The sequence below is a fragment of the Phycodurus eques genome, chromosome 10 (assembly GCF_024500275.1).
Source record: "Phycodurus eques isolate BA_2022a chromosome 10, UOR_Pequ_1.1, whole genome shotgun sequence".
Lineage (NCBI taxonomy): Eukaryota > Metazoa > Chordata > Actinopteri > Syngnathiformes > Syngnathidae > Phycodurus > Phycodurus eques.
Window position 1 is genome coordinate 710,151 of NC_084534.1, and position 25,879 is coordinate 736,029.

The following is a 25,879-nucleotide window of genomic DNA, read 5'->3' on the forward strand; positions in this document are numbered from 1 at the left end:
TACACTCACATCATATAATTATAATCTTCTATGCTTATCACTTGTATGGTTAGGTTGTATAAGATTTGGGTTTTACGTTTGACACTGGCAAGCTTTTCAAAGCCACCTGTGTTTTTTTTTTTAGAATATATCATCCCCCGAGGCATCACCTGTTCGCCGGCCGGAGTCCATCTCTCCTGAGGTATTTCCAATTTGAGTTTGAAATGATGATACGCCACAACATTATTTTACAAATTATTTTGTGTGTTTTTAATACTCCCCCCCCCCCCCCCCCCTCTTCCTGCCTGTCCCACTTCTCTGCTATCAGCCATGTCTTCAGACAGACTTCGACATCCCTCGTACCCAGTTCCCGGATCTTTCGCTGTCCAGCTTAGAGAGCCCCATGGCTGTGGCCTCAGATGACTTTTGCATTCCTGGGTCCTCTTTAACCAACGATTGCCAAGACCCGTCTGTTGGGATCAAATCCTTAAAGCCAGTGTCAAGTTCCACCTTAGAGCAAACCCTCCAAACTCGGGAACAGGCCTTCAGGACAGAGTTCAACCTCATATACACCTGCTCACCCCTCAATGCAAACTTGGGAAACACTGTGGCCACTGACCAACGCCTCTCTCGATCAGATGGGGGGTTCTCTCCTGCAGAGTCTTTACATAATTCTTTGACTGGCCAGGGGCTGTTTGGGGACGTAGGGCCTGGGTGTATGTCACCATACAGTGATCTTCATTATGGTGGCGGCTACCCAGAGAGTAGCACATCTCCTCACACCAACAACCCACCACAAAAAAAGAAGGCAAGTACACAACATTCTTCTGGCTGATGCATTTTCCCCTCAGTTTTTAAGTCAAATGGGTTTTGTAAGGTGGCCGAACCCACGGACAATAGGCTTTTAAAAAAAAAAAAAAAAAAAGATTTTTGCATAAATTTAACAATTTAAGACACTGTAGCTTTTACCCTTCCTCTCTCTCACCTACCCCTCTTCTTCTTCAGTTTCTCCTTCCCCCTTGCTGCTCTTTGATACTTTTTGCCAAGTCTTTCTTCCACTTTTCTTCCAAGGCAGAGGGCCAACCAGCATACCATTAGTCTGCTGACAGGGAAGCCAGATTACCAGGCTATAGCTGTAAGAAGTGAATACAAGGCAGTACAAAATATGGTGAATATTCTCCCTACAACTACATCTCTAGAAGTGTGCATGTAAATATATGTATATTTTTTTGGTCCATCTGCATAAAGCACGCACCCCATGTTCAAACAACATGACTTTTGTCAAAACTTACATTGAGTTCTGACTCTAAAACTTTTCCTTTTAGTTCTGACATGAGATGGCTGCGTACATAATCATTTTCAGAGCTCCGGGAGCCCCATTTTTCCAACTGATCAGATTTGATAAGGTCACACGTTAAAAATCTGTACGTTTCCTTGTCAGCAATCTGACAGACCACTCATCCTGCAACTTCAAAAACCCTGTGAAGTGAAAAAAAGTATTGTAAATATTTGACACACCACAGAGAAGTGTTGTTAACAAGCCTGCCAAATTTGAATGAATTAAAAAAAAAAAAAAATGGACAAGTATATAAAATGAAATCTCCAAAATCGTGAAAAAACCCCACTCCTCTTGGCTGTTGTACATGTGTCCACTGTGTGCTGAAATTACGCCGCACTCGAACTTCACCTATCGATCAAATACGTTTGTTCGGTATTTGCTCAAATGTCTGTTGTGTGAGCTACAGGCTGTGTGCCGTCGTGTTTGATGAACAGTGAACTTTCCCTGAAGTGTCTCTCATGTGGTGACTCGGGTTCGGGATCGATAAAGCTGCATCGGTAGCAGACTACGTTATCGATACAAAATCCCCCAGGAATCCTTAGATACATCGGCTGTGGACCGGATATCGTGAGGCTCGGAATCGGTCGGCTGAGGCTTTATGGTTTTCACCTCGTAAAACAAGCTGTCTCGGGCTGTGCTCGGCAGGTATCGTTGTGTTTACAGCCAAACGTAGCGATGGTCGGTACTAGCTACATTTCTCCGTAGCGTCACGATTTCAACATCAAATAGCTTTTCAGTAGTTAAGCTACTTTCGTGGTCACAGCGATAGCAAAGTAGAATTCCTCCAGGAGTCGTAAACATTGAATGCAACGTCACGTTACGTACCTTCTCTCATGTCCGCCGTCGACGCTGGGGCCGGCGGCGCAACGTGCACCGCAGATTGTAAACATGCAGACAATATGGCAAAGGTAGGTACATCTCGACAATTTCCACGGGCTACAACACAGCAAAATAATGCTTCTTCTCGAGTCCTTGCGTTCCACTTACACCTTCCAGTGTTGGTACTGTGCGACCCGAAGAAAAAAACACCCAGGTATGTCCTGAAGCTGAGACAACAATTGCCAGTTAAACTAAGCTAGTCATCGCGATTTCCAGTTCAAAAAGCCAGTCAAGTCACCACTCGGCAAGCAAAAAAAAAAAAAAAAAAAAAAAAAACAGTGCCTGTGTGTAGTGGCGGTCCTAGGTTGAATGGCACGGTGTGTAAATGTCGACAACATAGATAAATGGCAGCCACAATGGCCACTGGCTGAAGGGCTGTGTTGCCTTCCCAAAAGCGGCTTGTTTAAAAGCGAAGGAATAGACGCTGACTCCGGATTGAATTCACTGGAAGACTCATTCATATTGGATAACATTTACAAAGAAAACTGAGCTTTCAAAGTCATTCGGACTGCTGCTGACTTAGGGTATGGGGGATCTAGCGTAGCGAGCTAGCCCAGGAGTCCGCAGCTAAGTTGTCCATCCATCCGATCAGTTGACAGCGCCGACCCTCTCGTCACCCGAGTGTCCAAGACATGCGGCCCCATAAGTCCGATTGACACGACCGCAAAGTCGATCATCGAACGGCGACCTACGGTGTCCTGGTGCCAAGTGCGCGTGTGGGCACCCTTATGCTTGAACATGGTGTTCGTTATGGACAATCCGTGATGAGCACAGAAGTCCAATAACAGAACACCGCTCGGAGTCCCCGGCGGGAGCGCTCTCCAGCACCTCCTCCAAGGACTCCAAAAAGGGTGGGCACTCTGAACTGCTGTTTGGCGCATAGGCACAAACAACAGTCCTTAAAATCCATCCAGTTACTTTGGATTCAGGAGTGGGTTCATATAGCACTCGGTAATGTTATAAGAGTTATGAATAACAAAGGCAGGTTTTATTATTTATTTTGCCTTCATATTTGTTTTATTTGATATTACTTATTTTCAAGATGACTTTTTGATATGTTTAATTTGCATTAAAAAGAAGACAATGCCTGAGAATTAAATGTTCAAAGTAAGGGAATAAAATGAGGTGATTTGTCTTCAATAATCAGTTGTGTTAAGTTCTACTTTTGGAAAATCATCACGTATGAGTGAGGAGGGGGTACTCTTGGTATGACAAAATTGTTCGAGGGTACACACAAGACAAAAAAGGTGGTGAACCACTGCATTATAGGACCCTGCCGCTGGTCTAGTGAGCTCACTAGTCCAACAGCGAGTGAGCTTAATGAACTAACTTTCCCTGAAGTGTCTGTGTGGACACGCGCGGCACATGGAGCGAGGCTGTGGCGTATTCGACGGCCCCAACGGCGATCCGCTAGCCCGCTAGCGTCTTCAAGGAAGGTGCATTTTTTTTCTGGTTGTAGGCATAGCTTGATGGCCAACTGCATGCTACCGTGGTAGAAATGGGTCGTTATTACTCAGTAACCCGTCGATTAGTCACTGATGGAATGAAGGCACTCAGTGCTTATATCGTGGTTAGTATATTTTGGATGGATGGATGGATGGATAGTTACAACTTTGCACCGATGTTGCACACTGAGGACGACACAGTCATCAAAGGGGGTATTCTTGCTATCAATTGAGGTTTATCCTTCGCAAGTGGTTAGTGTTTCTAAGTTCTGAAGGAGAAGAATGTCCTAAAGTCATGTTTCTATTCGTGCCAGAATGAGTGTTTTGCTGGCCAGTTAATTTGATTCAACTCCCCCTGCCAGCAAACGTTGTCATTTAATCGCCAATGGAGACATTTGTTTTTCCCACATAGAGGCCCTTGGTATGAACATGGGATCGACAGTATATTCTGTTCTCACACAGCTGACAACCTGCCCAATTGAGAATGATCTCCTCATTATGACCTGTGTTACCAACCTTGTTCTGTGCTTCCTCTGTCCGTCATGCCAGCAGGGAATGCATTGAAATGAAAAAAGCTGTTTGAAGATATGACCAAAAAACAGTTGTACAGTACAGCAAACAGTAATCCCATGGCGCTGTTACTAGTGACGTGCGGTCAGGGTAGGCAAGTGAGGCAGAGCCGCACTTGCCCCCTGATGGTCTTTCCTTTCCACTGCATGTGAATAGTAAAAAAAAACCTTACGATTACATGAAATAGTTCTATGGTCCGTGTTTTACATTGATTTTTTTTTCAACCCGATAATTTCAATGATTTCATCATTAAAATCGGTGAATTTTCATATTTCCTGTTCAAATGCAGAGGAAGCGCCGTTACGAGTCACGTTGAGTCATTGCTCGCATGATGCTTCAAGAGACGACGCACACACGACTGGCACGCTGCATTTCCGCTGTACTGCAAAGCAGAGCGTTTCAGCTATTGAGAAGCATACAATTCAACAATACAACATACGAGTAAATCAAAGTTTGAACTGCAATATAAGGGCGGCTTCCTGTATCTGAAATTTATTTTTCAAAAGGCTAATTTAGCAGTGATGGCAAATCTAAAACCTGACGCAGGGAAATATTACAGATGACTTCCTGATGTCAAACAAATGTAATGATCTTTCTTATACTGTCAACGCAAAAGATCGTATTTGTTCTTATCGAAACACAGGCATCATCAAGCACAATAAGGCAAGTCTGAATTGACCACAGTGATGGTTAATGTTTGGTAGTTATTACTGCCATGAATTCCGGTTTTCTCATCTTTTCTAGATGTCACACACTTTTTCTGTAAATTGCCAGACCAAATGGTTTTGTATACTTCAGAATTCATTCTGCTGCTACCGTCATGGGTTACATCATCAATAAAGACGAGTCAGCCTGTTCCAGACGCAGCTATGAAAGCCCAAGCCATGACATCGCCTTCACCATGCCTCACATAGGAGCTTGTGTGTTTTGGATCCAAAGCAGATACTTTTTTTCTCCATACTTTTGGCTTTTACTATCGCTTTCTTTGAGATCGATCTTGGTCTCATCAGTCCATAAAACTTTGTTCCAAAACCTTTGTGGCTCATAGCTGTACTTCTTTTCAAAGTCCAATCTGGCCTTCCGATTCTTTTTGCTGATGACTGGTTTGCATCTTGTGATATGGCCTGTATATATATTTCTTCTCTCGAAGTCTTCTTCGAAAAGTGGGTTGTGATACCTTCACGCCTGCCCTGTGGAGGTTGGCAGTGTGATGTCACGGACTGTTGTCTTTGGGTGTTTCTTCACAGCTCTCACAATTCTGTCATCAACTGCTGTCGATACCCTTGGCCAACCTTTCGATGTCTCTTGCTCAGTACACCGGGAGTTGCTGTCTTTTTCAGGACATTACAACATTTTGTATTGGCTCTGCCCAATGTTTGTGCAATAGCGCTGATCGATTTTCCCTCTTCTCTCAGCTTCAAAATGGTTTGCTTTTCTCCCATAGACAACGCCCTGGTATTCATGTTTGCTTAACTGCAAATGCAGTTTTCACAGGCGAAACCCAAAGCCGAAAACAAGCACTAGCTAATGCTTAAGCAATCAATATAAAAGGCAACTGAGCAACTGCAAAAACCCATCAGTCACATTCCAATACTTTTGCTCACTTGAAAATTGGGTGGCTTCAAACAAAATGTGTCCTGATTTGTTTAACATATCTAGATGTAAATACCATGAAATAAAAGCTGGAATTCTGAACTTTTGTGTCTTCAGTATACAAAAAAAAAACAAAGGAATTGACCTTTCCGTTCCAATACTTTTCGAGGGAACTGTATGTCAAGAACATTACCGCAGGACAGTTATGGCAGTATATTATCGAATAGGATAAAAATAATTCTGCACACTGTTTAACTGCACAACATAATAATTACTCTGTAATTGTCATCGTTAATAAATGATGGCTTCAGTATTGATTTTAATGTATTTCTTCGGGTTTGGCTCTGTTGTAGGTGTTCATCACTTAACCCTTAGGTGGCAGCCATGCAATTAAACATGCCCAGTCTGCAAGAAATCAAGAAGAAGAAGATGAGCAGAAGAAGAAGAAACGTCATGGGAAACGAATACAATGCGATGATCTGTAAATACAGTGAATAAAGAAAGAAATCCAAGATTGATTCTTGAGAATGCCACACTGTGCAAACCCAACTATCTGGAACAGTTATCTGAGACGGCGCGGGCCGGCCCCTGGCAAACTATTTTGGTGATCGCTCGCGCAGTGATGCTAGCTAGTATCTGCTAATGCTAATGTGAACAAAACCCCATGAACACTTTCTATCTCGTCCGTGAATGACAAATAATATCTTATCCCATCCCCCCCCGTTCACAGAGCCAACACACAAACACAAGCGCTTCAACTGCCACCACGATCACTACGTTCTCCACGACATTTATGTTACAGAAGTGGCACGGAGTCGTGGTTCTCTTTAACGCGATACGTGTCGCACTCGATAGCGTGCTACATCTTCAGTAGATTTTATACGGATATGCTTGCCTTCGTCATTACATCTTTTATACACGTTTTGCAGACAATAATAGATGTGGCTTTTTTTGGGGGACTATTTATGGCCCGCTGGTCGCTAGCATCTTCTCCTCCATGTTGGCGGAAGTCTCACAGAGTAGCAAAAAGTATTGAAAATGAAATCGAGGATCCCGTTTTTCCTAATCGAGCATTCATAAAATATCGATCGAACTGAGCTTCTCAATATATCGCCCAGCACTTCTGCGTGGTCATCATTTCCCTGCCATATATCCCCTCATTGCTTTCTGTGCCCTATTACAACATTAAGACGATGACGGCTCTCATTTTCATTGAGTTGTTTTATATAATTTGTGTGTGCTTGAACCTTACGGGGCTGTCTTTTCAGTGCACCGTAATTTCTCGTGTATAATGCGAATTTCTTTCCCCCCCCCCCCCCAAAATGTCAAAAGTCAATGGTGCGCGTTATACATAGGGATTGGGCGGGGGTGGGGGAGAATCCCATTTTATAAATGTATGCCGCCATCTCGAGGTTATGAAAACCCTTTAGCCTACACTTTCATTCAAATGTGACGGGGTACATAATATATACAATTGTGCTCATAAGTTTACACATCCTGGCAGAATTTGTGAAATGTTTTCTTCTGAACAACAACTGTCATTAATTTCTTTATGGTTATGTTTTGTTTGATGATGATGCTTTTCTGAAATGCTTGACAGTTTCATTTGAAAAATTTTGAGATCAACTTTAGGGGTTCGTATTATACATGGGTGCGCCTTATACACGAGAAATCACGGTAGTTGCATCGTGACGATCCTTTCAAATTGCCGGATTTTTCATCAAACATTCATCACAGTACATTCAGACACCTGAGTGATCTACAGTTATGTCTTAGGAATGTTTTGAAATTCAAACTCAATTGTGTTGTGTTGTAATAAATACGAATAGTTCAAGGTACTGTTTCCAGAAGGTGCATGTCGTCCTTACTTCCGAAATCAACAGGCCAACACCAATTGTAATGACACATTTTCTGTAAAAGTGTGCTTGTTATCAGACGATATCACATAGCATTTCTCCCTCAGGTGTCCTTGTTGGAGTACCGTAAGAGGAAGCAAGTTAGCAGCCGTGACCCCGAGCCATCCAGCTGCAGTTCATCCATGGGTAGCACGCCTACTCGACCTGGCTCTCACCACATCCAGGAGACCCATCATCCCCTTTACTTGATGCATCCCCTCGCATCCCCGCACAACTGCACGCCTTCATCAGGACACAGTGGTTCCATCCCTCAGATCGAGGAGGTCAGTCCTCCAGACCACCAGGGCTCATCTGTGCAGGCGAGCCATCCAGATAGGAACACCCAGTGGTGAGAGCAACCAATTAGAATGTATTGAATCAACTTTGTATAACGTGTTTGATCATCTCTTTTGTCTCACATTAGGATGGTGCCCACCAGTGTCGAACGTCTCCGGGAAGGTCAAGGGGCACTGGAGCGAGTGCTGAGAAGCATGAAGATGGAGCAAATGCTCAAGAGGAGCAACAGTTCTACAGAGAGAGAATCTGGTATGAAGAGTTGAAAGTCAAAAATAGGATGTTAAACTGAGAAGGAAAACATTTGATTGATTGCCTAAAAAACATTCACTCACTCACACTTTGATAGAATGAGACATGCAGCATTTTCCACTTGTGTGAGTTGCAGTAAACAGTTTAATGCAAAGACATCTGTCTGTTACTCTCGGCAATATAGCTGTCTGAAGATTCGAGGAGTGCAATTCCTTACGATGAATCGTAATGTGATGATTAACATGAACAGATGTAATTTCAGTCCATCATTAAATCTCCAGCCAGCAATTAACAGGCCCTTGCAGCCCCACGCCCATGAAGAGGAGCTTTTTTTTCCCACCAACCACCCCAGGAACTTTGTGTTCCTGGTAGCAGGAGTACCTGGTATTCAAAGGTTGCTGATGTTGCTCATTACTGACACCTACTGGATCTAAAAAAATGATGGTATTTCAAGCTTTAAATGTCTTATATCTTCATCTAAATTTCCAATATTTTTGATACCTTTAAAACCTAACCCTTTATCCAGGCGAGGCAATTGAGAACTGATTCTCAATTACAATACCAACCTGGCTGCAGACAGTCTTTGAGGTAGGGAGTTTTATTATATGCAGGTACATTTCAATAAATGAGAATGTATTCTATTTTATCGCGATGACATGCCTAAATCGAGATGTCTAGACATGCGATTGATCAGCTGGAAAATGCAACAGGGACATGAGCCAGAATCCTTACACGGTTCCACTAAAAATGTGAGAACAACAAATCACATCTGTAGTCATCTGCAGGCTCCCACATTTATTTATATATTTATTTACTCACAAAGACAAGTTTTTCTACTGTCTTGGCTTTCAGGCAATTATATTTTTCTTCATGTTCATGCAAGTTCTCCAGCTTTAGAGAACATCAGTCCACATGCCTTTTATGGACCTTCTATTCACCATGTGCTATGATGTAATGTAATATTTAACTTGTTACTATATGACATTGTACAATTTGCATATGTATTTGCTTCCATTTTGCTTTGTTTTACTCTGCTGTCTGCAGCCAGGTTGGCATTGGACATACCTTACCTGGGTAAGGTTTAATAAATAAATAAATAATACTTGACTTCATGGACAGCTCTTTGTGAGTTTTTAAATACAGCAGTGTAAAGTATTTGGTATCTGTAAACATGTTTGCATGACAAAAAAAAAATTGACTGTAGATTGCAAATAGTTATTTGTGAACGGGAGGTTTTTTTATTCCACACCCCCACCACCTCCGCGACTGACTGGATTAGAGCCGCCACGGGCTCCGCGGCAGACCTCGCGGACTTCGCCGCTGTGTCCGCCGCAGCGGCGAAGTCGGCGGGCCGAAGTTTTGACGGCAAGCACAGAGTTTGTCCGGCCTGGTCCTTGTCCACCAAGTGCGGCTCAGCGGGAAAACGTAAAGATCGGTGTTTGGAAGCCTCGCGCTCCTCAGCCCCGATCGAGTTAGACGCACACGCCCCCTTGGGCTCGGACCGCCGCTCCTGAGTGGAAAAGAGTCGCCCAGCGGTGGACCTTGATCTCTCCGCGGGCCCGTGGCGAGGTCCGCTGCCGCAAGCTCCGCCACCGCCATACAAAGTTTTGCTTTTCAATGTACTTTAATCCTCTTATTCCGAGCCTCGCGTAATGCCGCATAATCAGTGGCTCTGTGAATGAAAAAGTAAACGCCTACAGAGGTCTGCCAACCGATCAGCGTTCGTCAGCACAGCACAGCCCCCCCCCGCCCCAAAAAGAGTTATTGGTACTTCACGGAAGACCGTATCCGCCAGGAGGAACGAAATAATCCAGGGTCCCGAGGGGAACCTTTTGTATCCTGGTCGTTTTTTTTTTTGGGTGAGGACATGGCGGGAACTAGCTCGGGAAGTTCCTGCAAAGGTTTCTGCGGTGGGTCTGGCTTAGCAGCGAACACAGAACTCCTTGAAGGAAATTTGAGCTTCCATCCTGCCACTATTTCAATTTTAAACTGCCCAGAATCCAACAAGACCTGCATTGGGCCCTACAGAAACATTATTTGCTTTGAAGCTGTTTGCTGACCAGACTTGAAAGTGTGTGTGTGTGTGTGTGTGTGTGTGTGTGTGTGTGTGTGTGTGTGTGTCTGCGCGCGTGTGCTCGGAAGAGAGAACGAGAGAGAAACACCTGCAACGTACCACGAGCTGTTTTCTCAAGTTAGAAGTGGGCTGCAATATATGTTTGGGCAGTCACAATTTAAGAGTCGCATGACAAAGCTGTTGTTTTTTGGAGTCTGTAAAGTAAACACTCGCGCGGCTGTTTTTTTATTTCCGTAAAATGAGCCACATTGGTTGGCCCACGAAGGGTTTGTGTGCGGTCATGTGACTGCCTTGTGCCGTCTTATTGGTGTATTGGAGTCAAATGACACGAGTGATCACGTTGGATTGGCTGCAACGGCGCCCTATTTGGAAGTCGATGATGAAGTGCTAAAAACAGATGGTGCGCGCACCAAGGGATAAATAAAAGTAGCGAGCGGCACGTCGAACACTTAAACAGTGTAAAAGTATCGATTCTTCTTCACATAAATCCTGAAGTAGAAAGTATTGTTCATTCAAACTACTCCCACAAGTACAATTGAACAAAAATGTTACTTGAGTAAATGTAACAGAGTAAATGTGTCGTGCGTTACTACCCACCGCTGCACAGATGGAGAAAACCCGAAATTCTGGAAACGGGTAATGACATCTTTATGAATGGTGAAGCCCTGTATTTGCCACACTGCTCTGCCAACAATCATTGGTTGAACTCAAAAGCGTGTTTCTGGTCATCTGTTTGCATCCGATGTACCTTTTTAGAATTGGAAAGTAAACCTTTTTGAAGGACGAGCTGACATGTCGTAGTGTGCCCATCTGAGACAAGAACTCGACAAGACAAGACCGAGACTTTTGGAAGTCGAGGCAAGACCGACACTTAGACAGGCCAAGACCGTGACAAGACCCGAGACCCAAAAAATGTATAGAGCAGGAAAAGGTTGAACAGTTAGAGCATTCTATCTTTCATTTAAATGTTCTTTTAAATACATTTGACAGTGTCCCTCAGTCACAACAACGCGAAGGTTGCAGGCATTACGGGAGTGGGTGGGGGGTTAGTAACACATGAATTTAAGGGGACCCTACCATGCACCATATAACAATAATTATTTGGTCCCTCACTGATTTTGTACATTCACCCAGTGACAGACGTGAGGGGTCTCGAATTTTAATGCCAGGTTTATGTTCACAGTGCGAGACAGAATATCTTCAAGAAAATCCAGAAAAGCACATTTAAATAAAGATAAAAATGTATTTGCATTTCATTGAGTGAAAAACGGTCCTGCTCACAATTATTGGCACCCCTTCATTTTTTGAAATTATTATTTTTTTTTTTTGCATAACCTGTATAAGATCTTCAGAACTAAATGGAAACGTACCAAATTTATATCATCGGGGTCTTTTAATTGGAGGTCTAAAGTAATTTAACACAGATTATTATTATTTTTTTTTTTAATTTAGACATTGTAATTTCTAAGGGGGGAAAAAAAACAGAAAACAGTATTGTCACCCCTCCTTAATATTTGTTTGCACCCCCTTTGGCAGTGATTACAGCCTCCAAACATTTCTTATATCCATCTATAAGCTTTTTTTTTTTTTTTTTTTTTTTTTTTTTTTTTTTCTTCCCCTTTCCCCAGTGTGAAAAAGTGTTTGCACCCTCCCTGATTTCTATTTTTTTGGGCATGTTTGTCACACTTGGTAAATGGACTGCACTTATAAAGCCTTTACAAAAAATGTGAATATCAGGGGGAATTGTATTCATTTCCATAATTCCATTCAAAAAGTTAAACTTTCATAGATTATAGGTTCAGGGCCCTGGATATGGATGTGTGCCCAGATGTGACGAGTGAAAAAAATCTATACAGTGAGAGGTGTGTGTGTTTGTGCGTGCGCGCTAGGCGAGTGATTAAGTGGCATAAGAGGCCCCCCCACCCCCCCGGTGACCAGCTGTCTTCGTGTATACAGTGGGTATGGAAAGTATTCAGACCCCCGTTTATATGGCGGCCATTTGCTCAACTCATTTAAGTTCATTTTTCTTCCTCCTTAATGTACACACAGCACCCCATATTGACAGAAAAAACAATTGTTGAAATTGTTGCAGATTTATTAAAAAAAGATATACTGAAATATCACACAGCCACCGGTATTCAGACCCTTTGCTTAGTATTTAGTGCAAGCACCCTTTGGAGGTAACACAGCCTGGAGTCTTTTGGGGAATGATGCAACAAGTTTTTCACACCTGGATTTGGGGATCCTCATTCCTCCTCGCAGATCCTCTCCAGTTCTGTCAGGTTGGATGGTGAACGTTGGTCGACAGCCATTTTCAGGTCTCTCCGGAGATGCTCAATTGGGTTTGAGTCAGGGCTCAGGCTGGGCCATTCAAGAACAGTCACGGAGTCGTTCTGAAGCCACTCCTTCGTTATTTTAGCTGTTTGCTTAGGGTCATTGTCTTGTTGGAAGGTGAACCTTCGGCCCAGTCTGAGGTCCTGAGCACTCTGGAGAAGGTTTTTGTCCAGGATATCCCTGGACTTGCCCGCATTCATCTTTCCTTCGATTGCAACCACTCGTCCTGTCCCTACAGCTGCAAAACACCCCCACAGCACGATGCTGCCACCATCATGCTTCACTGTCGGGACTGTATTGGACAGGTGATGACTTGTGCTTGGTTTTCTCCACACATACCGCTTAGCATTAACGCCAAAAAGTTCTATCTTGGTCTCCTCAGACCAGAGAATCTTATTTCTCACCATCTTGGAGTCCCGTCAGGTGTTTTTTTTTTAGCAAACTCTATGCAGGCTTTCATGTGTCTTGCACTGAGGAGAGGCTTCCGTCGGGCCACTCTGCCATAAAGCCCCGACTGGTGGAGGGTTGCAGTGATGGTTGACTTTCCAGAACTTTCTCCCATCTCCCGACTGCATCTCTGTAGCTCAGCCACAGTGATCTTTGGGTTCTTCTTTACCTCTCTCACCAATGTTCTTCTCCCCCGATTGCTCAGTTTGGCCGGACGGCCAGCTCTAGGAAGGGTTCTGGTCGTCCCAAACGTCTTCCATTTAAGGATTCTGGAGGCCACTGTGCTCTTAGGAACCTTAAGTGCAGCAGAAGTTTTTTTGTAACCTTGGCCAGATCTGTGCCTTGCCACATTTCTGTCTCTGAGCTCTTCCGGCAGTTCCTTTGACCTCCTGATTCTCATTTGCTCTGACATGGACTGTGAGCGCGAAGGTCTTCTATAGACAGGTTTTGTGGCTTCCCTAATCAAGTCCAATCAGTACAATCAAACACAGCTGGACTCCAGTGAAGGTGTCGAACCATCTCAAGGATGATCAGAAGAAATGGACAGCACCCGAGTTCAATATGAGTGGCTGTGTGATATTTCAGTGTTTCTTTTTTAATAAATCTGCAAAAATGTCAACAATTCAGTTCTTTTTCTGTCAATATGGGGTGTTGTGTGTACATTGAGGGGAAACCACTAAATGATTTGAGCAAATGGCTGCAATATAACAAAGAGTGAACAATTGAAAGGGTTCTGAATACTTTCCGTACCCACTGTATGTAATTAGAAGTTTTTCGTTCCGCTGATATTTTTTCTCAGGAAATATATTCTATGATGCGCTTCAGCCGGTGATTGATGTTAATAGCTTGTTTGTTTTTCCAGTTGAAGAGAAATCTTTTCTTCACGGTAGCTAACGCGACAGGTAATGATTGCGAATACTTGTTAGGGAGGTCGATGGTGCTTAAAGTCGCCAAGTATGCCCAATCTTGGGGAAAGTGAAATCCTGCAATTCAAAATGTAAGAGAGTTTCTGTATCACCGAAGACCAAAAGCATTGAACTGGTGTGCATTCCCAAAGAGCATGAAAACAGCTGTCTGGTTTGGTGCATTGCGCGCATATATCAGATGCCCATTTTATGCATACTGTACTTAGTAAATAAAGCGTGTTCTATGGAGAACTTTATTTGTATTCACTTTTTGGGGGTCTTGTCATTCTAAACGTATTGTTACATACCTGTATCCAGTAGCTACGCTGGATTTATTGCGCTGAAGTTGGTTCGCAGGAAATGTTCCAGATTTATTATTGTACTCAAAAGTTAGTGTCTCTTAACTGTTATTGTAGAACATCTGTTCTTTTATGATTAAAACCTCATTCTTGAGCAACTTTAATGATCGGATTTGATGACTGTATGACTGTCTATGCCCATGCATTTTGGTTAGAAATACTATTGGCTTTCTCAGCCCTTCTGTAGATCACGTTCAGCCCCGATGTTGTCAAGTTCTTCTGAGACTTGTCCTTTGTCCTCTGAGACTTCTGTCCTTTGTAACGGTTATTGTTCTGGGAAGTTGGTCTGGTCTAGTTTGACCAGCCACTTAGCATTGTCGTGGTGGGTTTCTTCCAGTGTCTTTCCAGTATTGTTCCATCCACTTTTTCTGGGTCTTCTGTTAAAGTAACATGCCATACCTTTGTCGATTCTTGCCCATCATTGTCTCTGTAAATCCTGTTTTCCAAACACCTGACGTCGATCTTATCAATCCAGTCATTTTCCATGACAGAGTTTAAAAACAAAAAATCAATGTTCTTTTCTTCCCGTGCTTTTAGATGCAGATCCGTTTGACATGCAGTCAGTGAGCATTCCTTCACCAATGAAAAGTCCACCACACAGATACAGTCCATCAATGTATTCACATCAGGTATGTAAAAATCATGTACATTTACGGTACATGTACTCACACCACTCTTACACCCATAATCATCCTATAGGTACTCAAAACTGGATGAATATTTGACCAGTTTAGTATGATGTGATAATACACGAACAAGTGACATTTCCGTTGCTATTAGTGAGCGTTTGTCCTTGTGTCAAGTCATCAGACAGACACCTGCAGACCGACAGTCCGTCGTTGCTTCAGCAAACTCCCACCTCTCCATTTGGAAGTTGCTACAGCCCCACATCAGGCCAGAGCTACTACTACTCCTCCTCCCACACAGGCCCATCTCAGGACCACCCTCCATCCTCCTATCCTGCTCCTACCCCCTCAACTTCATCAGACTCCAAGCTGTCAGGAGACTTGAGGGGCAACAGTGACGCAGATGGACCCCTCAGCTGCAGCAGCCACCTAAAAGCGGGCCATTTGAACAGGAGTAGCCTCGTGGGGTCTCCTATCCCAGGACCGTGGGCTCACGAGTTGACTAACACAGACCTGAGCGCCACGGCACCCGGGGGGAATCAACAGCAGGTTTCTCGAAACCTCAAATCGGGCACCCCGAGCTCGAGGCTGCTGTCGGCCTCTGGACCGACAAACTACTCGCAGCGAGGGACGAGCCTCAGTCAGTTCCAGCGCTCTCCGCTACAGGGCCCCGGTGTGCGGACACAGTCGGGAAGCTTCTAGGACCTCGTCTGTACCAGCCGGTGCAAATCTGTCAGACCCAGTCGTGATTTGGGGCACAGGTACTTTGGCTCGCGGAACTGTGGAAACCGAAGAGGAGCACGAACTGGTTTATACATTTACAAACCTCTTTGTTTTTCTTTTCTTTTCTTTTCTAACAACAAACAAACATCATATTCTGCACGAAGCCAGTTGACTTTGGACATCCTATTGGAAAATCAGTGAACAATTTGAATGACGCACTGAAATGACTAAATCATATCTAACTTGAAATTGTCCCCGGAGTTTCCTCGCGCTGGGTTTTGCAAATGAGTTTCACTAACTTCCACACAAATGTCTGTACAAAATGATGAACGCGCACCGGGTCGTTGTGCCCCGCCGGGTTAATTGCTTGAGAGGCGAGCATATCGGAAAGAGTTGTTTGACTTTTTTTGTCACCATAAATCTCATTCGGCAAAGAGCTGTATCGATGCTGCAGTACTCGAGCGTCGGGATGGCAAAAGGAGCGTAAACGCATGATTCACCCACGACGGGAGTAGGATCCCTGGATAGGATCATTCCCGATTATTAACCAGCTCCGGTTTTGATCCCCTAGCAACACGTGAAACTTTTCCACCTTTCATGTCATTTTGTCACGCCCACTGGTGAATTGTCAGTTGACGTGGGACTTCACTTTCGGACACGCGGTGTTGTACTTGAGCCAGCTTATGATTTATGGTGCTGCAATCGTGTCGCCCCCCCCCCACCCCAATAAATTTGGACTCAAGCTATGTCCTTTACACATGACTTAATTCGTCCCGTCATTGTACTTGGTCAAATCTGTTTTCTTAAAATGGCATTTGTCGTCTGCTGTGGTGGTGGAATGCTGGGAGAAAAAAAAAAATCTACACGTAAACGATCCACTCTGCAAGCGTTGGGCTTTGATTGTTTCTAATGCTACAGGGTTTCTTGAAAGAAATAAGACACACATTCCCCTGTTGCTTCGACACACCTGTATACACTATATTTCGGCATATCTAAAAAGAAATTGCTATTGAATGGGTGTCAACGTGTAGCCATTTTTCTGACCAAACCAGGGAGGGTATTTGTAACAGCGTTTGGAAGATGGTTAAAAACTCGATTTGTTTTTGAAAAACGCTGCTCCGTTCTCCCGTGAGAGCTGCTCGCCTTTCTGTAGAGTGCCGTATTGTAATACCGTTTCCCCCCCAAAACGGACTTTGGAAAAGATGGTCGTCGCCCACGACGGAATCTCAAGTTTGGCTAATCGCCCGACCGCAGCGAGCGTCGCCCGATCTCCTCTCGTCACCAGGAGACTCGCGGTTAGCGATGAAGGCGATAACGGCTGCATTTGTGTGGAATACCTCGAAACGGAGGGCCCGGTCGAGTGGCGGGATCCCATCTGCCACTCAGATACACCAACACGCAAAAAAAAAAAAAAAAAAAAAAAAAAGGGGTACTCGGGTTACATGAATGTTTTGACAGACAAAAAAAACAAACAAAAAGTTGTGATCCAAAATGAACCAGCACCTTAAAGTGATACCATTTAAAAGACCCAATAGGACAGTATGTATGAAATATAAGAACTTGTATAGAAAGAAATGTTATATAGACTTTTATGGAGAAATATAGTACACTGAATTTATCGCATGATATTTGTTTTTGGGGTATGTGTGACCAGTTTTGCCAGTTGGTGGGAAGTTAATCATTGGGTCTATTCTTGAGTTCCCTTCGAAAAACAGATGCTGCGTTACTTTATTTTGTGCTTTTGTAACAATTATTTTTGTTTTATTTTTACAAGGATCATATTAGTGACTATTTCAATTGTTCCCCTCCGAAAAGATTGAAGAGGCAAGAGATGCTCATGCAAATGTAATGCATTTTGATAATAAAATAATCACGATGGTAATGTATTTTGAAACCTAACCACTGTCTTGTGTCTGAGTCAGTTTTCACGCCGCCGCTCTACAATACAGTCAAGTTCATAAATATTGGGACATCGACAATTCTCATCTTTTTGAAAAAACTGGGATGATGGTTCGAAACCGGTTGGTACTTCGTGCAGTTGCGGAGGTCTATTGAAGATCACCGTGAAGACTGGAGGCAAGGATGTCTTACTGTCTTACTTCACAATAAAAAGGGAAAATGTGGTGCGTGTGACAGTATGCTCGAACAGAGTTTTATAACGTTTATGAAAGAGTATATATATATATATATATGTATATATATGCATGTATATTTTTGTTTTTTTTAAATGTTCTCTTCATAGGATTATATATATAGAAGAGGGCAGCCACGCATGCAATAATTAATCACTGGCAGTCCTCCAGTGCATGAGTGAAATAGGCCTCCAATGAAGAATTCCGACGAAGACATGTATTTTGTGCGGCCGCATGTCGCCCGGTCGCCTCACTTGGACCGCCGCGAACGAAAGGGGAAGGCGACGCGTCACGTGGACGCAGCTACTTCCTGTTTACCGCAGCTCCGGATTGAGATTGGAGCGTTGGAACGTATTCCTCCACATGAGGACAGGCAGCCTTTTTTTGTGGGTTTTTTTTTCCATTTGAATTTTGGCAAATTGAAATTAGAAATTCCACGGAGGTACCACCTTGTAACTGGCTCCCTAGCCACGGTTGCTGCTGCAACGTGATGAGATGAACGCGAGCAGGCCGCGACGGATCCCGGGTGTTTCCTGACTCGAGCTGCCCGACTGCAGTGCGGCCAGGCGGGTTTAAGGTGTCTGCTGCCTCGACAGCCCCCAGCGAACACTGCGAGATTACTTGTGGATTTTAGCAGCGTTGCTAGTTTAGCTAGCGGTAAGTGGGGCGCTCTCGTGGCCGGGTCCTGCCGCTTTTCAACGCCGGTGCCCGGAATTGAGAAAGACCCTCCGGCACTGGCCCCGTCGACAACGCAGTCGGGAAGAGACTGGCTGCCAAGGGATGGCCCGGTCGGTCTTCCCCTTCTAGCGGACAAGGGGCTGCGGTGTTCGAAGGAGATCCCAGTCCGGTTCGAGTCCGCCGCCGCCGCCGCAGTAGTATGATGGCCGCCTCCCCCTCCGCGACCTGTGGCTTCAAGGCCACCGGGCTGTCGGCCAGGAAGAGTAAAGAAATAGGGCATTTGATAGACTTGTTTTCCAAGACGCAGTACAGAGCCAAGGAAGTTTCTCCACGGGTACGTTTTCTTCCGTGTGCTACTCTAACGTTTTGCTAACATGGTAGCCTGGTCCAACACGCTATTATTTTATATATATATATATATATATATATTTTTTTTTTTTTCGTACCACAGTGTTCACAGGCAAACTTATCAACCAACCCTGGGCAAAAGTGATGCTAAATGGCACAATTAACTTAAGACAGACAAATTGAATTGGTTCCAGGGCCCCCGTTCTCGAACCGAAACATTCGTAAATCGACGTCATGCTTCTCACGGGAATGAATGAAAATGCAATGAATCCGTTCCAGCCGCAGAACGACGTTATATTGACCGAATTTTAATTTTTTTAAAAGAAAAACTGCTCATAAACCGAATCGTTCGTATACCGGTTTGTTCGTAACCCAGGATTCCGCTGTATTTTGTTGTACAGCTTTTTGAGGCATTCACTAGAATCCAATGATTGGTGTAACAGTCAGTGGAACTTGTGCACCTGTCCACAGGTGTTTTGGCACGCTCCCTGTGAGCAAACTGCTCCAGTTGTTCCAGGGTTGAAGGGTGCCTTCTCCAGACAGCGTGTTTCTGCTCCTTACTGAGATTTTCATTAGAATAGGCTAATGTTTTGCTCCTAGCCATTATTGGGTGATTGTAGTTGTTTTTTTTTTGGGGGGGGGGGGGGGGGGGCATTAACATGCTTGATCAAATACAGTGGGTACGGAAAGTATTCAGAACCCCTTAAATTTTTCACTCTTTGTTATATTGCAGCCATTTGCTAAAATCATTTAAGTCCCCCCCCCCCCCCCCCCCGGCGACCTATTCCACGGTCGCCATTGTTGTTGCTTTGTTCCTTGTTGCTGAAAGGAAAGGGAAAACGGCTAGCGGAAATGGCCCAAAAAAATGCAAAGGGAACTTCACCCTGAAGTGTCCTAGCCAATACCAGCCCGTAGCGACACCCCCGACTTGGAGGTGAACTGCAGTACATTTTCAAAACTGCGCGTGTGGGATAGCCGCACTGCGGGATAGCCGCAGTGACGTCAGCGCGGCCGCCATCCGCGTGAGTATAAAGAAGCCTTTACAGTGCACGTCAGAGTAAATGAGAGTCATGAGGTCAAAGGAACTACCCGAAGAGCTCAGAGACCGAATTGTGGCAAGGCACAGATCACGATGAAAGCTGTCTGTAGCCCACTTGAAGCCGAAGTGCCTGCGTTATCTGATACAGTGACTTTCAGCCAGGCTGTTAGGAACCACTCGTCCACATTTTACTATTGGGACTGCTTTCTGGTGGTTGCTGGGATACTTTTCCTTCTACACCTGGATGCTGTGATGGTGACAGTGCCATATTTTCACGTCGCAGGTCAAATCAATTATGCCAGGTACGGCGCAGTCGAAAGTCCCCTCCAAAAGTATTGGAACGGCAATGTCGATTCCTTTGTTTTTGTTGTATCCTGAAAACATTGGGTTTCAGATCAAAAGATGAATATGAGACAAAGGGTCAGAATTCCAGCTTTTGTTTCATGGTATTTACATCTTGATGTGTTAAACAACTCAGAACAGAGCACCTTTTGTTTGAACCCACCCACTTTTCAAGTGAGCAAAGTATTGGAGCAGACTTTTTATTAAACTTAGTGCATAACATTTAATATCTGGTGGCATAACCCTTGCAAAAACGGCCGCAAGCCTGCGACTCATTGACTTCACCAGATTGTTGCATTCTTCATTTGAAATGCTTTTCCAGGCCTTGACTGTAGCCTCTTTCAGTTCTTGTTTGTTTGTGAGGGTTTCTCGCTTGAGTCTCCTCTTCAGGAGGTAAAATGCATGCTCTATTGGGTTAAGGTCTGGTGATTGACTTGGCCAGTCTCAGACCTTACACCCAAAATGAAGTCCTTTCTTGTCTTGTTGCATGATGACGCTTCTCCTGATTAGTTTGGAGCCATTTTTCTGTAAATTGCCAGAAAAAAGGGTTTTGTAGCATTCCGAAGTCATTCTGCTGCTTCCACCATGCGTTACATCCTCAATAAAGAGTAGTGAGCCTGTTCCAGAAGCAGCAATGCAAGCCCAAGCCATGACATTACCTCCACCATGCTTCACAGATGAGCTTGTGTGTGTTGGATCATAAGCACCTTTGGTAGAAATGAATTTTTCAGTCCACAAAACTTTGTTCCAAAACTTTTGTGGCTCATGTCTGTACTTCTTTGCAAAATCCAATCTGGCCTTCCGATTCTTTTTGCTAATGAATGGTTTGCGTCTGTATATGTCTTCTCTCAAAGTCTTCTTCGAAGAGTGGTTTGTGATACCTTCACCCCTGCCCTGTGGAGGTTGGCAGTGATGTCACTGACTGTTGTCTTTGGGTGTTTCTTCACATCTCCCACAATTCTGTCATCAACTGATGTTGATATCCTTGGCCGACCTGTTCGATGTCTGTTGCTTAGTACACCAGTCGTTTTTCAGGACATTCCAAATTGTAGAATTTACACCAATTTTATCGGCCTGATCGGTATCGTCGATAATTAGCATTTTATACTGAACGGCTGATCGGCTTTAATGTCATAATTCGCCTTTGCGATCAATGACGTCATTGATCGGCTCAGCAAAAGACATTGACTCCGCGTCACCATCGTGCACACAATTATCTGTTGATATTTGACTTCGATAGAATTACAGTACGATTTGGTCATAATAACAAAAGATTGTTTTGTGCAATAATGGATGGTGACTTCAAATTTGAACATTTGTATATTTTTACAATGAGAGCAATTGCTGATTATCCTTCAGAGTTGTCAAATCCCTCATTAATCATCATACCTTATTTTATGTTCATTTGCAGATGGAGGCAATAGAAACCTGTTGTCTGGAGTTATTTGCCAAAGATTACAAGTACAGTGTAATCCATAACGCCAGTGGTGAAGTTTGTGGCCATTACCCACGGCGGATAGTGTTCCTGGAATATGAATGCACAGATGTTGATCGAGACAGGTACCACTTTGATCTGGTACTGTGGAATATAATAATTTTCATATTTAAAACAAAAAAAAAAAAGCGCTGTCCAATGAGTCATACCATAATTTCTCGTGTATAATGTGTATTTTTTTCCCCCCCAAATAATTGTCATAAGTCAATAGTGGGCATTATACTTAGGTTGAGGGGAAAATTAAAATTGTTTTCAAATTGTATAAATGTATGCCACCATCTAGAGGTTAAGAATAAGCTGTACACTTTCATTCCAATATGCCACCGCCACCTAGAGGTTATGAAAAGGGTGTACACTTTCATTCTAGTATGCCGCTGCCACCTAGAGGTTATGAAAAAGGTGTACACTTTCATTCTAGTATGCCACCGCCACCTAGAGGTTATGAATAGGGTGTACACTTTCAGTCTAGTATGCCACCTAGAGGTTAGGAAAAAAGTGTGCCTACACTTTCATTACCAATAGGACAGGGGTACATATGACTGCATATATGTACAGTTGTGCTCATAAGTTTACATACCCAGGCAGAATTTGTGAAATATTGTTGTTTTTTTTTAAATACGACTGACGACTGAACAACAACCATCATTAATTTCTTTATGGTTATGTTTTGTTTAATGATAATGCTTTTCTGAAATGCTAGACAGTTGAATTTGAATCCCATTAAAATAAAATGTAATTTTTCGCCTGGTCCTTCATGTTTTCTTTAAAGAATTGTACACACAGTACAAAGACTGCCTGGGTAATCAAACATATGAGCACAACTGTTTTCTCATTTACTAAATAAATGTAGGGCTGTGAATTTCAAAATAAGAGCTTAATAAATAAATAATAATAAAGTGCTTAACCAGAATATTTCCTTGAAAAAACTAACAAAATACATATAATACTTCATGTTTTGATCATATGGGTATATGCAAAATCATGCATTGTAAAAATGCATTTACATAGGTAAAAGGGTTTTCCAGAATTCTGAGCTCAACTTTGGGGGTGCGTATGATACATGGGTGTGCATCATACACGAGACATTACGGTAATTTCTCGTTTGTATAGTATTCTTTCCTTTTTCAACTTGAGTGCAAATGTGAGTCTGTGTTCCAAGTTCGAACCTGTTGCTCACATTAAGATTGCACAAGAAAGTGAATGATTTGTTACAGGAGATTATGTCATCACAGAGTTGGCCTTATGAATGTTTCATATTACATTCATAAGGTTTTATTAACTGGCCTTCTCTCCTAGGATAATGCATGAAATTACAGCGTGCAATATTGGAACTGTTGATTCTGGTGATGAACATAGACAGTTTGCTGAAAATTGCCATTTTAATCGTGTTTTCTGAGCTCTACGAAAGTTCAACAGAAAACTTTCACCAAAAACCTTAATTGACTGTACAGGCAATATTTTAAATGAGAAATAATGCCCCACAATTTAAAAGTTCACAGGTGTCTTAATAATGTCCGTGATATGCTTTTGTCAAGTGCACTTTGGTTTGATGACCAAGTAGACTACCTAATAAAACCAAGGGTTTGTCTTTGTAGGTTTGAGAGCACAGTGCAGCTCAGTAAACTTCAGGATTTGGTGAACCGGAGTAAACTGGCCCGATGCAGAGGGAGGTTCGTCTGTCCAGTCATTCTCTACAATGGCAAGGTACAGCTGTGCTACTGGAAACTCCTCATCTTTCCTTTGAGCCCGTATTTCCTTTTTTAAAGCACGGGGTTTTCACGATAGCACTCGCAGACCTGGAAGCTATTTGCCTCTTTTACACACACATCATGCAAAATCGCCACTGTACATCAGAGCTGTAACAAAAGACCCAGCATTTATGTGTTTGCACCTACACAGAAACCAATTGCACTGCAGGCGAAACACATTTTTTTAATGGGATTCAAATTAAGCTGTCAAGCATTTCAGAAAGCATTATCATCAAACAAAATATAACCATAAACAAATGAATGATGGTTGTTGTTCAGTCATCAGTCGTATTTATATAAAAAAAAAAAAAAAAAAGATCATTTCACAAATCCTGTAATCTGTAAATTTATGAGCACAACTGTACATATTATGCAGTCATACATACCCCTGTGCGGCACGGCGGCCGACTGGTTAGAGCATCTTCCTCACAGTTCTGAGGACCGGGGTTCAAATCCCGGTCCCGCCTGTGTGGAGATTGCATGTTCTCCCCGTGCCTGCGTGGGTTTTCTCCGGGCACTCCGGTTTCCTCCCACATCCCAAAACCATGCATGAATTGGTTGATTGAAGACTCTAAATTGCTCGTAGGTGTGAATGTGAGTGCGAATGGTTGTTTGTTTGGATGTGCCCTGCGATTGGCTGGAAACCAGTTCGGGGTGTACCCCGCCTCCTGCCCGATGATAGCTGTGATGGGCTCCAGCACGCCCGCGACCCGAGTGAGGAGAAGCGGCTCAGAAAATGGATGGATGGACGTACCCCTGTCATATTGGAATGAAAGTGTAGGCTACACCTTTTTCATAACATCTAGGTGGCGGTGGTGTATTTGAATGAAAGTGTACACCTTTCTCATAACCTCGAGGGGGCAGTGGCATATTGGAATGAAAGTGTACAGGTTTTTCATAACTTCGAGATGGCGCCATACATTTATAAAATGGGATAGTTTTTTTCATTTTCCCCTACACCAAAGTATAATGCACACCATTGACATTTGACATTTTTTGGGGGAGAAATTACGGTATTAAAGCCTATCGAGAAGGACTCGGCCAGCAAGAAAAATAGTTTTTTTCGGTTGTCCTGCATTCGCCTCTTGGCTCCACTTGTACCGTGTACCTTCCTGCGCTACCGTGAGTCTTACTGCAATACCGTGAGCTTTCTCACAATAATTATCGTACCATTGAGATTAATACAGTGATAAAACTGAACCGTGAAATACAGATATTGTTTCATCTCTGCTGCACATACATCTATTTTCTACATTTAGTAGAGCTTGGACACGCTGTGTAAATCCTGACTCGCTATTCACATTGACAGTCACAAATGAATAGCGAATCACAATCGAATCGTTACTTCTTGTACTATTCCGAAATAAAGACATATCATTGTCCAGCAAATGAAAAATCCAATTTGATTATGTGAAAACTATCAATAGACCACTGGTTAAGTCCTGGATGCAGTTTTATTTTATTATTAATTTTTTTTTGTGTGTGTGGGGGGGTCGCAAATTTGATCAGAAGACAGTTAAGGCTTTTCCCTCCAGATAAATCTGTTGCCTAAACGCTTCTTTTTAGTTTAAAATGGCTTACTTTAACCAGGATCCCTCACTGCATCGTGGCCATGGTCTGTTTTGCGCTGGCCCCAGTGCCATAAAATGTGTGAATCCCCACTGGCTACCAACATCTGCTTCTACTAAGCCAGCTACAGTGGGGCAAAAAAGTATTGTTAGCCACCAGTTGTGCAAGTTCTCACACTTAAAAATATGAGAGAGGCCTGTAATTTTCATCATAGGTATACCTCACCAATGAGAGACAAAATGAGAAGAAAAAAATCCAGAAAATCACATTCTCTGATTTTTAAAGAATTTATTAGCAAGTTATGGTGGAAAATAAGTATTTGGTCACCTACAAAAAAAGCAATGTTTCTGGCTCTCACAAACTTGTAACTTCTTTAAGAAGCTCCTCTGTTCTCCTCGCGTCACCTGTATTAATGGAACCTGTTTAAACTCGTTATCAGTATAAAATACACCTGTCCACAACCTCAGTCACACTCCAAACTCCACTATGGCCCGTCGCCACTATGGCCAAGACCAAAGAGCTGTCGAAGAACACCAGAAAAAAATTGTAGACCTGCACCAGGATGGGAAGACTGAATCTACAATATGGAAGCAGCTCGGTGTGAAGAAATCAATTGTAGGAGCAATTATGAGAAAATGGAAGACATCCAAGACCACTGATAATCTCCCTCGATCTGGGACTCCATGCAGAATCTCACCCCGTGGTGTCAGAACAAGATCAGAAGAACGGTGAGCAAAAATCCAAGAACCACACGGGGGGACCTAGTGAATGACCTGCAGAGAGCTGGTACCAAAGTAACAAAGGCTACCATCAG

General features: G+C 43.3%; 2 protein-coding genes across 7 annotated transcripts in view; both read left to right on the forward strand.

Moving 5' to 3' along the window:
* Positions 1 to 17,613, forward strand: part of setd5 (SET domain containing 5) — a 62,404-nt gene extending 44,791 nt beyond the window's left edge. The window contains 7 exon segments of the mRNA XM_061687026.1: positions 125 to 181; positions 308 to 787; positions 1,055 to 1,147; positions 7,769 to 8,049; positions 8,125 to 8,246; positions 14,903 to 14,994; positions 15,169 to 17,613. Of these exon segments, the coding sequence (XP_061543010.1) occupies positions 125 to 181; positions 308 to 787; positions 1,055 to 1,147; positions 7,769 to 8,049; positions 8,125 to 8,246; positions 14,903 to 14,994; positions 15,169 to 15,693 (1,650 nt within the window). The 3' untranslated portion in view covers positions 15,694 to 17,613.
* A 569-nt stretch (positions 17,614 to 18,182) lies between these two features.
* The window catches only part of mtmr14 (myotubularin related protein 14), a 41,229-nt gene continuing 33,532 nt past the window's right edge, over positions 18,183 to 25,879 (forward strand). Inside the window, exons 1-3 of one of the 6 annotated variants that reach the window (XM_061687582.1) lie at positions 18,183 to 18,858; positions 21,665 to 21,813; positions 23,344 to 23,452. In XM_061687582.1, coding sequence (XP_061543566.1) covers positions 18,724 to 18,858; positions 21,665 to 21,813; positions 23,344 to 23,452 — 393 coding nt within the window. In that variant the 5' untranslated portion in view covers positions 18,183 to 18,723. Of the gene's footprint in view, positions 18,859 to 21,664; positions 21,830 to 23,343; positions 23,453 to 25,879 lie in introns of those variants that run through there. The other 5 variants (XM_061687583.1, XM_061687590.1, XM_061687587.1 and 2 more) reach the window with 5 other exon arrangements.